The 12938-nt window shown below is 41.4% G+C and overlaps 1 protein-coding gene across 1 annotated transcript; it reads right to left on the bottom strand.

The window, feature by feature from the left end:
• Window positions 1-718: 718 nt before the first annotated feature.
• On the bottom strand, window positions 719-10977 carry LOC123071544 (sterol 3-beta-glucosyltransferase UGT80B1). The gene is made up of 14 exons (XM_044495122.1): window positions 10493-10977; window positions 9486-9619; window positions 8865-9107; window positions 8130-8241; window positions 7644-7814; window positions 6255-6318; window positions 5544-5601; window positions 5221-5395; window positions 4321-4451; window positions 3066-3168; window positions 2653-2729; window positions 2080-2127; window positions 1342-1491; window positions 719-1166 (listed from the first exon to the last, which is right to left on the bottom strand). The coding sequence occupies exons 1-14, from the start codon at window positions 10692-10694 to the stop codon at window positions 966-968; spliced, it is 1869 nt and encodes a 622-aa protein (XP_044351057.1). The 5' UTR covers window positions 10695-10977; the 3' UTR covers window positions 719-965.
• Between the last annotated feature and the right edge of the window lie 1961 nt (window positions 10978-12938).

The raw sequence follows: 12938 nt of genomic DNA, 5'->3' as shown, positions 1-12938 counted from the left end.
CTGCTTACGTGCACGCTAGCGCAGTTGCCATGTACTATGCAATAACACATGGCAACTCGGATAAAAGAGAGTTGCCATCTGCTTACAAGCAAAGCTAGGGCAGTTGCCATATACCCTGCAGAAACACATGGCAACTGACAGCTTTGGTTGTGGGCGAGGAGATGGGCATGTGGGCGAAGTGATAAACGCCCACACACCAGCCCCTCTGTGTGCGTGAAAACTGATGTGTGGGCGAATTGCTAAACGCCCACACACCAGCCCCTCATGTGGTGAAAAAGGACGTGTGGGCGATCGGATGAATGCCCACACACCAGCCCAGTTCTACGTGGCACATAAAAACTGCTAGAACGCGCCAAGATTCGTGCAAAATTGGTTAGACGAGGATCCATGCGTACGTGTGGGCAAGTTGCCCACATGTGTGGGCGTTAGTCTTTTCGTAAACAAATCAAACCACACACATAAAAATTTATTAATGATTGATTGATTGCATGGATTGCCAGGAATGAAGCAAATATAACCAAGTTTCCGAGGGGGGATGTATTTGTCAAAAAAAGAGGAAACCTATGCCCTTATTATTAAGAAAAAGAGAGGGGGTGGCGGTATATAGAACGGGGCTTGGAAAGTATCTTTGTCTCCGACTTGCATTTTGGGAGTACCAATGTCAAAGATATACTCGACTCCCCAAGACCCCAAGATACACGGAGGTAGGAAAGGTGAATCAGTGAATGTGTGCAACAATTCTTTGCGATCCGAATTTTCATGTACAGTAAAGCTCCTTATTTGTGATACAAGCTACAACACGCCCTTATTACCGATATTCACACTGGAAAAGGGAAATTGGACGATTGGCATGGATGATGAACTAGAGTTTGTTTCACTCCCTCAAATTTTACAAGACACCCATTTCTGTTTCCTAACCACATAAATAAATAAATAAATTGAACCCATATCTACGCTATGGACAACTAAGAATTGAACGGGAGACAACACTTCTCAAGATATCGAGAAAGCAACTGAAGCAGGTCTAGCCGCTCTTCTTCTGCAGGCGCGGGCGGTGGAGTAAGTGGGAGTTCTGAAGGCAGGTGTCGGTGAAACGAGTCTACGGCGGCTGCAACACCGTCTTCATTCCCTATTGCTATTGCCAGTTCCAATGATCGTGATTTTACCTTCAGCAAAGTAGCAGGATCAGTTAGCACAACATTGCATCTGCTCATTACCAAGGAATGTGTTTGAGCATCATAACATTAACAGCATACTTCCCTGTGTAGTGAAGATGGCAATGACCACATCATAAATGTCTAGAAACACAGATTATATAAAGAGCAAGAAAAGTAGTGATACCTCAGGATCAAGCATAAATCTGATTGCATTTGAAAGTGCCTCGGTAGTAAGCTCTGTTACACGGATAGGTGCAGGACCCACACCACGCGCATGAACTATCTCACCCCAGAAGAACTGATCGCCAAAAAAAGGCACTACAGTGGTTGGACACTGTTAACAGCACAAAGAGCAGTCAAGTACATTCACAAAAGAATGGTGATAGTAAATGATAAACAAATGTAGGTTTATTGGTACTAACTACAAGAGGTCTCATACATCGAGGATGCCGTGCATAACAAGCATGAGATAATGAGTTCTTTTATTTTACAAACATTGCAGACAATATTGTCAGCTGAACCTTTCATATGGTTTTGCTCCAGTGGTGGCTGGTGAGTGCCATGTTTTGTGTAAAAAAGTTTGAAGGTATCATGTCCAAAAACATCTTATGTTCATTCAGTTTGAGTGAAGTGAACTAGGTCCCTGAACTATTTCAGGAGCGTCATGTAGACCCTCGAACTATGAAAATCGTCATCTAGGTTCTAGAGGTGCAATAAGTGTGCCATCCGGGTCCAAACTAGTTCAGCACTGGAATAGTCTGAGGACCTATATTTTGCCTAGCATGACACGCTTATTGCACTGAGGACTTGGATGACATGTTTTCATAGTTCGAGGACTATATGACACCCCTAAAACAGTTCAGGGACCTACACTGCACTTCATTCGTTCAGTTTCTATCAGTAGTGCAGACTAGTAGCTTACCCCAGCTATCAGGCCTGCAGCTGTGGTACCTGCTCCACCATGATGCACCTTATAAACAAGCAAACAACCTGATTAGTAACTGCATCCAGAAACGGAAACACTACATTATTACTACCGGGTGTGTTACAAGATCAGTCCGAAGCAAGATTTTAACTGAAAGTACCGGTTCAACGAATATATTGCTGCTAATTGGAGGTTTGTATTAAATAATTTTAGTGCGCTTTTTTATAGAAGTCGGTGCCATGATAGTATAGCACATAACGGGAGCAGAAAGGTAATGGTTATAGAGAAGACAACTTCTCATTTTACTTCATGCTTTCATCTATTAGACACTCCCCAGCAGCCCAAAACTATTGTAAGCAAGACAGAGCCATGAAGAAATTCATTTTTGACATGCTTAAATGAATAAGTTGCTGACATGATATTAATGACTTCTGACAGAAAATTTCTTCCACGCCTTTCTAATTTCTCTTTGACATTACAAAAATGCACAAAATTCATTATCATCATGCTGAACCACTTTATGAAAATTACTGAAGTTAACAAATAGTAGTGTTGAAATAGTAAACTCACTACTGCCGTACAGCGAGGAAACAACCAGTCATGAGGACAATCCTCCAAAATGAAGACGTCAGCTGGAACTTCTGAAACTGCAGATGCATGTTGCATATAGATAAATAACAAGGCAGAGGGGCAAACTATGTACTCCCTCCATTCCATAATTCTTGGAACAGGGGGAGTACTAATGATAAATCTTTTTCTAACTATATGTGTAAGTTTCTACAAGATGAACGAAACATCCGTCTGCGACAACAATGCTATAGAAGAGTGCCCACATGTTCGAGTACAATATAAAGATTCCTCAATACAAAGACAAGCACTGGACAAAATATTTAAGAACAACTGGGCTATCGCCCTATCTAAGAGGGTTTCCCCTACTCCGCTGGTTGGCCCCACAATTTAAAAATGATGAATAGGTAACTTACAGCTTCCAAGATCTCCCCAACCACGGCTAATGATTCCTCTCTGTCCCATTTCTCTTAGTGCATCCAAAATGATAGCAGTGACCTTTTTTTCATCATCAAGAGGCTTCAAACATAAAATACAGCACATGATAAGAATTAGATAGTTACTCTTGTATCAACAAAACAAAAGCAGGGGGAAATCGTATGCTGATATTTTAACCCATTTTAGTTTTAGGTAAGTTCTACTGCATAGTGTTGTTGCTTCTTCTTTTTATGTCTTGCAGAAACTTTTGACGAACTCATCTCATTTGTACTCCAGACATAACATTGATAACTCAGTTTTTGGTACATTCTAGTTATTGTAGCAGGTTTTCAGATGAAAACAAATTTAGATTGTAAGTAGATAAAAAAAAGGTAGCCAGATGATCCAACTCTTGAAATTTGTTTTCCAGCACTGGGGTGCTTAGACACATTTTTTTAGTTGTAACTGGTTTCAACTTCTGATACCTTTCCTCGGAATCCTGGCTCCACCACTGAAGGGGGAGATGAAGATGGAGGCATGGCTCGACCTAGTGCGCACGGTGGACTTCCTACCCAGTATGGTGCGCAAGACCCTGAGTGGGACTCTGAGTTGGCAACTTTTATGATCTATGACTTATGGTTTCCTCGTGCAATCTATCTCCCTTTATTTATCAGATAATCTTGGCTAACTTGCAAAGTAAACAGAATTCTAATGATATGGAACTAAAGGATAGAGATCAAGATGCGCATCAAGGGACGAATCAATAATTCCACTACTTCCCTATTAAATCTGAAGACATCTGATCTTACAATCTATGTAGGTTATACATTATTAAGTAGCAACAGAGACATTAACATCATAATAAGTTCATGACATGATTAGTATATCAAGTAATGACCACCGTTGGCATGATTTCCAGGTCTTACTTCCTAGATAAAAGAATCTAAGTAAAAGATTAGAAAAAAAATATTTCATAGCTAGTACATTCATCATGGGGAAAAAGAAAAAATATATATGGATTGTGATCAAGAATGGTGAAATCATGCTCATGAAAGATAATTACAGTTCAAGGAACCAAAGAAACAGAGGTGTAAGTACATGTAGCAAAAAAGAGATGCATTACAGTCAGAATTTCTTTTTTTTACCCGGTTTCTACAGTGCATTTTTATAATTTTTCTCATAAATTATATGTACAAATAAAGCAAAGAAAGGCCTTTATAATCATCATAAGACCTTTTCACATAAAGTTCATACCATGCTACCAAAACCGATGTATATCGGTTTGGAACCTTGTTGAAGCCACTGTGAGAGCTCTGGCGGCGGTTGATACTTTGTGCCAAGATTTAAGAAGCAATAACCCACGACATCCACAAGAGAACCCCAATCTGCAGACAAGAATATAGTTAGTGCGGCCAACATAAATCAAATTACTAGAGCATAAACTTTGCAACAACATGAGGTTTCTATCAGCTAAAACTTAACAAATGACTAATCTAAAAAACTTCTATTTTCATGTAAATGGAAGGGTAGGACCCTACAGAAATATATTACTAATAATGTACGACATTAGGAGCCAAGGATCCAAAGAAAAAGCTACAAACACATGGCAAGTCAATGTGGCCCAGCTAAGAAACAGGATAAACTTAGTATGAAGTTTGTTCTTAAAACACAACCAACTAATCCTCCTCTTCCTACACAAAGTGCATACAAAATAAACCTTCATTTTATGCAATTAATCTATCCAATTAGACAGAGTTCAGTCATCTGCTTGGGCATTCTAGCGTTCAGCCATTCCAGTTCAGTTCGTAATAATCTTCCAAATGATGCTTATTCAGTGAAACCTTGGATAATTAACCTTTCCTAGATCCAGCATGAAGTTTCAACTTGTGTCTCCTCAAAAAGTTCATGGGTAAGATATAGCTAACCAAAATTTATAAACCAGAAAGGAATCTATCGGAATAAAGATAGTATAGGCATGTGTTTACACTCAACATAAACCCAAGAAAAATGAGGATACATAGGAAAGAATAGATATTATGCCGTATGCATGTGGAAGCTTGTTTCATAGTGGGTACAGATATGATAAACAATTTCAAGTTTATTAACTGATAAATAATGAAGATCGCAAAGTTAACTTTAGTAATATCAGGATACCATTTGGCTTCGGCATAAGGTGAGGACTCCACATGTATCCTGTAGGTAAGTGTGATATGGATCCATGGTACGTGCTGAAGTAAGCAATAGGGGCCAGGTTTAACTTCTTTCTGAAATCATTTATGAATCCTCTTGTACCCCACCAAATTATTAAATCCACGATAAGATAGGATAGCTGAAGCCAAGGGGTAAAGCTGTCAGAATCCGAATATCCACATTTTGGAGGAAAATTGAGACAGAACAATTTTACAATATATATAGAAATGGACTAATTCACATGTTTAAAAGGCATGCGCACAATAGTAAAAAGGTTAAGGATGTACCCTGTAGGTTGCACTCTGAGGCGTTCGAGCCAATGGATGAGGGAACTCATTAGTTGGCCTGCCTACAAACATTAACAATTAGGAAACATATATAGCAACCTCACTTAAATAGTAGTACATCACAAATATTTATGAGTAAGCAGAGTGTTGTTCTATTTTTTACAGTATCATTGAGTCACTACAGTTTCCAAAGATTACATGTTTCATGACCCTGTTAGCACTGTAGCCAAAAGAGATAAGCTAGCATGCATGAGAAATGCCTAATATCCTGTACAAAGCTAAAGGTTAGCACATTTGGGACTTTTCACTACAAGTTAAGATATATTTAGATTAAAAGGTGCAAATTTAAGGTATAACAACTCATTCAGGTTCTTGACTGGCGTTATACTTTACAAACGATAGTCCTCTCCTCACTACTCACTGGACCTTCCCTGTGAGTCAACTGTGATAGCTGTTGGAAGTATTCTTAAGGAAAGGGCAAAATATTCTTGATTATGTGAGTACACAGTACAAAGAGTATAAGTTCAGTTGTTCTTTGTGCAGTATTATTATACTGAGCAGCAGTTCCAGAGGGATTATGTACAAGACATAATATTCTAATGCAATCAACAGTAACTGAGAGATGCATAAAAAAAGTGATCTGCTGTCTTTTGTCGACATATTTAAAATTGTGAAACGTTTTCAAGCTGGCAGTGAACAGTACAGACTTACGTCCATGGAAAAGTAAAGAAGATGTGCAGAGGTACCCCAAGTGCCTCGGCAATATGAAGATGTCCTGGAATAATATGATTTTTGTTAGGAGGACACAACAGTACAGCACTGCAATACTATTAAGAGTCACACTATGTAAATGTTGTATGAATGCACAGGACAACACATGGGAGAAAGGTAATTGGTTACACTATGATATTGGGTCAATGAACCATTTATATCTTCAAAGTTTGAGTTACTCTTCAAGTTAGTAGAGCTTTGAAGCTAAAATTAGTTCAGTCTTCAGTGAAATGGAAAAGATAAAGTAGAGATTAAGATCCGATATGAGGCTCAGGCCACATATATAAAGGTAAATCTGAGAATGGTTTTTCTTTAACCGGGTGTTTTGGGTCAGTTTCCCCTGTTGTACTTGTATAGTTTGGTTATTAACGGGTTGAGTCTGACTACAGGTTGGTTTAGTTCGGTTTCGTGTAGAAAGTACTTGGGTGTGGTTAGGTATGGGTTTTAACTGTTCCAGTTCCAAACAGGTTAGACCCATAGGTCACACCCGGTGGGTGAGATTGGTTGACTGCTGGCCTCTTCTTCCCGCTCAGCTGCGGCTGCTTACGGCTCGCTGATCCCGCCTCCGTGACAGCGCCGATAGCAGCAAGCTGAGGCTCCACGGTTACCCGTCGCAGTCATCTGCCATCATGGCTGGCACACTCTGGCGATCTGGTCTGGCTTGCCACCAGGAGATCGGCGACAGAGGCGGCGGCGGTCAGTGCTCGCACGGCCATGAAGATGTAGTAGAGCAGCAACAACTTTGAGATAGCATGTATCTAATCCTACACGCAAGATAATATTGTGCTTAGCAAGTACCTAATCCTACACGCATGCCGGCAGTGCACTAGCTTAGCTGTAGCTTCTACTCAATATATTTAACCAGCTTCTTGCTCTGTGAACTTCTGTGTCTTTGCTCTGTTCGACACCCGTGAGAGCTAGCGCAGCTGACAGAGCGCAGCCCAGCAATGTATAGGCTTCAACCCATTTGAGCGAACGGTTCTTAACCAATGTCAGCAAACGGTTTCAATCCAGATTGGCCCTCGGTTCAGTTCAATTTGGGTGGAAATATCGAATTGGTTTGGTTTTGGTTGGACTGACGGAATTGTCAAATGGGTTTAGTTGAGGTTGGGTTCCCAAGTTTATTCGTGCGGGTATGGTTGAGGTATGGTGCAGTTTTCAAACCATTCTCAGGTTAAAGGTATTTACTGTGGCAACTAGCCACGCAATTACAGAGGATATACATGTAGTTTGGTACAAGAAGTCAGGAACATGTTAATTAAATCAACAAAGGTTGCAAAAAAATTATAACATGAGGCTAAGGAGAAGTATAGTGATTGATAGACAAACCTAAAGCAGGAGGATTTGCTATTATTGCCTGAGCTCTGAAAGGTATTCCAGTATCCAAATCAGGTTCTGTGCATGCAGGTAGAAGAGAGAAAATGATTTCCTTCACCTGCTTTCTTTGAACAGAAATCTCTGTGGGCGCGGCCATTAAAAACCCTTTGTTTTTTGTCATGTCTGCAGTTGAAAGTGCATACCTTACTAATCGAGTGTGACTATGTGCACATTTACACATTTAATTTGCTTAAGAATTATTCCCTCCGTCCCTACATGTAAGACGTCTAAATCTAGACCAAAAAACGTCTTGCATTCTGGGATGGAGGGAGTAGATGTCATCTGTTTCTTAGAGAACAATAAAAAAGTTGTGATGTCTTATCATTATAATAATAATAAAAGTTGACTATCACATGCAAAACATTCTCAAAAGTAGAACAATCTAGTCAAGAAAAGATAGCCAAATGCATATATAAGGGCAATAGACGCAAAACATACACTGGGCCATAATTCGTGGATCACCACCCAATGGGTAGAAATCAATACCAGCTGACTTCACAAAAGTACGGAAGTTGACATGAGATGCCAATCTAACATGGTGTCCAAATTCCTGCAGAAAATACCATTATTTCTGTTAAGAGGAAGAGCATATACTGCCATATGTACATATAAGGTAGGCTAAAATCAGTATGCTAGTTTTTGACAGTTACACGTGAAATTGGAACAACATTGTAAGATATATTTCTTCGTCTTTGCAAAGACCGAAGATGCTGTAGGACATCATGATTATTGTTATACTTGAAAACTTAAACAGCAATGCAGATGTCTTTCTTTTCTGTGAACAGCTCGAGGGGGTTCAAGCACCTCCAAGGTAGACACCTGCTGAGTTTTTCTTCCTTTAATTAATGGTCAATGATGAAGCCACCTTATGCATGTAAAACTAGTGCTACACAAATGTTGGATATCCCAAATTTTGGGTAGTGCTGCAGATAAGTAAACAATCAACATAGTTGTGATTTCAAAGAATAGCGAAAGAGGCATCAGCTCGCTGATAACGTCAACCGTGGGACAGGCAGTAACAATCCCATCATCTAGACATTCCAGAGAAATTATGTGAAGTTAACTCCTATTTATTTGAGTGCATACCGATAAAGTACAGAAATATCATATATATTTTCAAGAATGCCCATTTGTTATTTGGGATATCTAATAGGCACTTGCAGGTTCACTTGCCTGAAGTCTTTTAGCTAATGCTATAAACGGCTGAACATCCCCTCGTGTTCCAACGACAAGTATAGCAATCTTCAACTTCGGGACAGACTTGCTAAATCCAGATTTAACTTCTTCAACATCACGTGGCACAGAACCAAAAGCATCAATCTCTGAGAGTTCTGATGCAACAAGGGCACTACGGGTCACATCTACCTCCAGTGTACCATCTTTCTGGATCTTTACCAATTTCTCAATTATCTTCATCTGAAATACCAAACAACAAAGAACAGTTATAACAAATAGTGTGACGAAACTGGATGTTCACAAATTCTTCTCAACTAAAACCAAGCTCTAGTCCGCCAAGATTGTGGTAAACAGCAGACCAAACATCAATCTATTTTCAGGACCAGCATAACCAAGCAGACAGAGTCATAACTGCGGCTATATATCGGTCCACTGGAGGAGACTAGTATGCACTAGCGCCAACTCTTAATATTAGAAGGTCAACAAAACTACTACATCACTGGTAAAAGTACAGGCTGACTAACAAATTTCACAGTGTGTTAACAGTTTTTGAGGAAAAATGACACATGGTATACTAAATGTGCAAAGGTATCAATCAAGAAGTGCTAGCAGGCTTACCTTCTCATTTTCTGATAGCATATCCAACGTGAGGTCACATTTAAGCAACCTATCGGAGTATGATCTTACAAAAGCGTGATCTTGCCCTCTAAAACGACTAGAAGTTGCAGTTGTGGATTTACTATGCCCGAATCCTGTAGAAAACCAGAACAGCGCTGTGAACAATGATGTTTCAGAGCAAAAAATACACATGTACAGAATAAGCCAATTCCATTGTGCACGTTGACATTTGTGTTGTTCTATTAGTCGATTTTCCAGATATTCATTAACAAGAGAAAATGACTTAATTCTGAATAGAGTGCAAAGTGGCGTCATCAGTCGACCCACCTGATACAACTGGGAACTAAATTTTGCAACACTAATATTGAGAGTTTGAGACAGATGATTTCTACATGGTGTTCTGTACAGTTCCAATGAAAACATCATTGTTCCTTAAGGGGAACTGAAAGTACTCCCTCCGTCCGGAATTACTTGTTATCGAAATGGATGAAAATGAATGTATCTAAAACTAAAATGCATCTAGATAGTAGATACATTCATATCTATGACAAGTATTTCCGGACGGAGGGAGTACAACAGATTGATGCACATATACTAATTATAAATGGAGAACATAACTAGTAAACCACAGAAATCAAAATAAAAACAAAATGATAACCAGTCCACTGGTTCTCTACAGCAGGAGCGAAATTGGAAAACCGAAAGCAGCAACCTGCTACACTGAACACTACAATTTACACCTTGGCTCGAACTGCCCTTCAAAATTTGGAGGTTACCTTGACTAAAGCATAAAGGCAGCCCCCTTTTTTTCATAAAGCAAACCACCCAATCCGCCAGACATTTACATTGTCAGTGATACTTAACTTGGCGACCACAAGGCAAGGTTTGACTTTCCGACTGTAAACCCCTGATGTCTCAAATTCATCAACATACCGACGTATGCTGACTCCTAACAAAACACACGCCCACTGGGCATAGAACAGAAAAAACAAAATCTCGAAGCGGACCTTCTCGACGCGAGGAGGGGAACCCATCGGCGTCGACCGATCCGGAGAACCGCTCGTCCATGGAGCTCAGCACGAACTCCCTCGTCCCCTCGGCGAAGGAGGAGGAGGACGAGGCGCCCGCCCCGTCCCGGCCCCCTCTCCTCCTCCGAAGGTCGCCGCTCCCGCTCCCCTCTCCGGCCACCGCCTCGCTGTTGCACCCCATACCCCCTCGTGGGAGGATGGGGTTGACCAGGCCGGGAGAGATGCTATGCTACAAGCGCCCGCAGCACCGCGTTCGCATTGGCTGCGCCGCGTGGAGGCGGGAGCTTCGAGGCCCTCGGGGACGGGAGTGAGCGCGGCGCGAGGTGGGGTTGCAGAGAGGGACGTGCAGCTACGAGGCTGCCGACTCGCTGCCGAGAAGGGTGAGGTGGAGGTGGACTCGCTGGCGTTTGGTGCGGGAGCGACGACGGGCGGGTGGAGCCCGTCCAGATGCCGTTTCCGCTGGCGTGGGGGAGTCAATGGACTCCTGGCCGACTGGAAAGCTGGCAACGTGCTCGCGGGACCAAGCAGACCGTATACGGGAGAAACAGAGCAACTTGGTTCACCTAAAAAACAGAGCAACTTGGGTCGGACATAAGGCCAACTCCACCGCACGACCCTAAATCTTACCCCATTTTGTCCGGATTTTGTCCGTATGAGGTAAAAATATGGAGAAGAAACGTCGGACAGAGGCCGGACAAACTCGCTGCACCCACCGCTGCTACCCCATATTTTGTCCGGATTTGTCCATGGTGGGTGCACGTGATGGGCCAGGTACAGAAAAGGAGAGAGTGACAGGTGGGGCAAGGGCGGACACAGGCGGACGACGAGGACGCGAAGACGTCCGCTCTCTGTCCGCTTTGGCCCCAAACCGAGAGCAACTTTGGTCTGGAAATGGGGCAAAAGCGGACACAAACCGGACAAAACGTCCGTATGCTCTCATGCGTTGGGTCGTTCGGTTTGTCCGTTTTATCCCAAACGAACACAAACGGACGATTTGGGGTAAATTTGGGTCACGCGGTGGAGTTGGCCTAAATATCCAACTTGGGCTGAAATCTTCGCCTGGTTAGCGGTACAGTACCGATCTGGACTTCTGACCGCCGTGCTCGCCATGGATTGCAAGATCAACCTTCTTCATGTTACCTTTGCCTACAAGAGGAAGGTGGATCACCTCAAAAAAAAAAGAGGAAGGTGGAACACATCCTCATCCAATGTGTATTCCCGAGAGAGGTCTGGTACCGCTGTTGTTCGTCATTGAACATTCACATTTTCAGCCCAGACATTAACCTCACGCTCACCCAGTGGTGGGAGACTGCCAATGCGGGAGTCCCCACGGCCAACAAAAGAGGATTCGACACTTTCGTCATCGCTCTCATCTGTCGTTATGGAAACAACGCAAGAGTATTCGGGAGATTGGTTGAGCACAAGAACCCGAGGCAATTGTCGGAGCATGTGCTTGATGAGATCAAAGATCGGCACGTTGTCCATGTTGGTAGATTGCATCTTTTTGTGAAAGAGTAACTTCTAGGGTTTTTCTTCAGGTGGGTGTGGTGTTTGGGGCAGCGTTGTTCACATTGCTAGGCCCCACTTTTGTACATATTTTTCTCTCTTCTATAAAAAAATATGGTAGCCATTGGCATACTCTCAAAAAAAAAAGTTTTACCATGGTCTACAAAAACATTGTGACGTTTTGACTTTTTCTTTAACACAGTACAGTCGAAGATGCTCGCAATACACTAATTCCTATGAACGCATGCACGCACACCCTATGAGCATCTTTGAGGTGATGAGACAATACTTTTGAATTTGATTGATATAGCTTTGGTCAAAAGTTTAAACTTTCACCATCAACATTTTCAGAATTATGTGGATTGGATGTGTGAAGCATTTGGATAATTATTTGGTCATGTGATGATTTTATCATTTTTATAATTACATTATATATAGTAGTAAATTGCAATTTGTATATATGGTGGTATGTGTCAAGCATCACCTTTATTCAGACTCGGGGGAGTAATCTACAAATTAAAACAAGATATGTAAAAAAGCATAACTACAAGGGACAAGCACTTGTAGCACTCACGTGTTGTTTAGTGATTAGAGCTTAATTATTCTATTCATGCAGCTTTTGGTACAACTTTTGGCACATAGTGCATGCCCCACCCACTCTCACCTCTCATGTTTTTTCTTTTGACTTCTAAATTTGAATCTAGTATATCTTTTGAAACCAAAGTCTAATTTATAATTCATTGCATATTCGCGTTCCTTATGACGAGTGCTCTACCACTTTTGAATATGTTTTGACAAGTTCTAAAAACTTCACCAAGTTCTAAGTTCTAACTAATAAAATTTGAAGGACAAAAGATAAATTCAGCAAGTTCTAAAAACTAGCCATAACCCCTGAGCCATAAGCCATAACCCCTAAAAG

This window comes from Triticum aestivum, chromosome 3B (genome assembly GCF_018294505.1).
Source record: "Triticum aestivum cultivar Chinese Spring chromosome 3B, IWGSC CS RefSeq v2.1, whole genome shotgun sequence".
In the NCBI taxonomy this organism is placed as follows: domain Eukaryota; kingdom Viridiplantae; phylum Streptophyta; class Magnoliopsida; order Poales; family Poaceae; genus Triticum; species Triticum aestivum.
This window is presented reverse-complemented; position numbering and strand designations above follow the sequence as displayed.

Excerpts from the sequence above, each read along its gene's own strand:
- LOC123071544 (XM_044495122.1), bottom strand. The coding sequence starts at position 10,694 with ATGGGGTGCAACAGCGAGGCGGTGGCCGGAGAGGGGAGCGGGAGCGGC. Across the intron at positions 7,815-8,129 it reads TCCACGAATTATGGCCCAGT|ACATGACAAAAAACAAAGGG; the intron begins GTATGTTTTGCG and ends TTTCAACTGCAG. Across the intron at positions 1,167-1,341 it reads GATTTATGCTTGATCCTGAG|GTAAAATCACGATCATTGGA; the intron begins GTATCACTACTT and ends ACTTTGCTGAAG.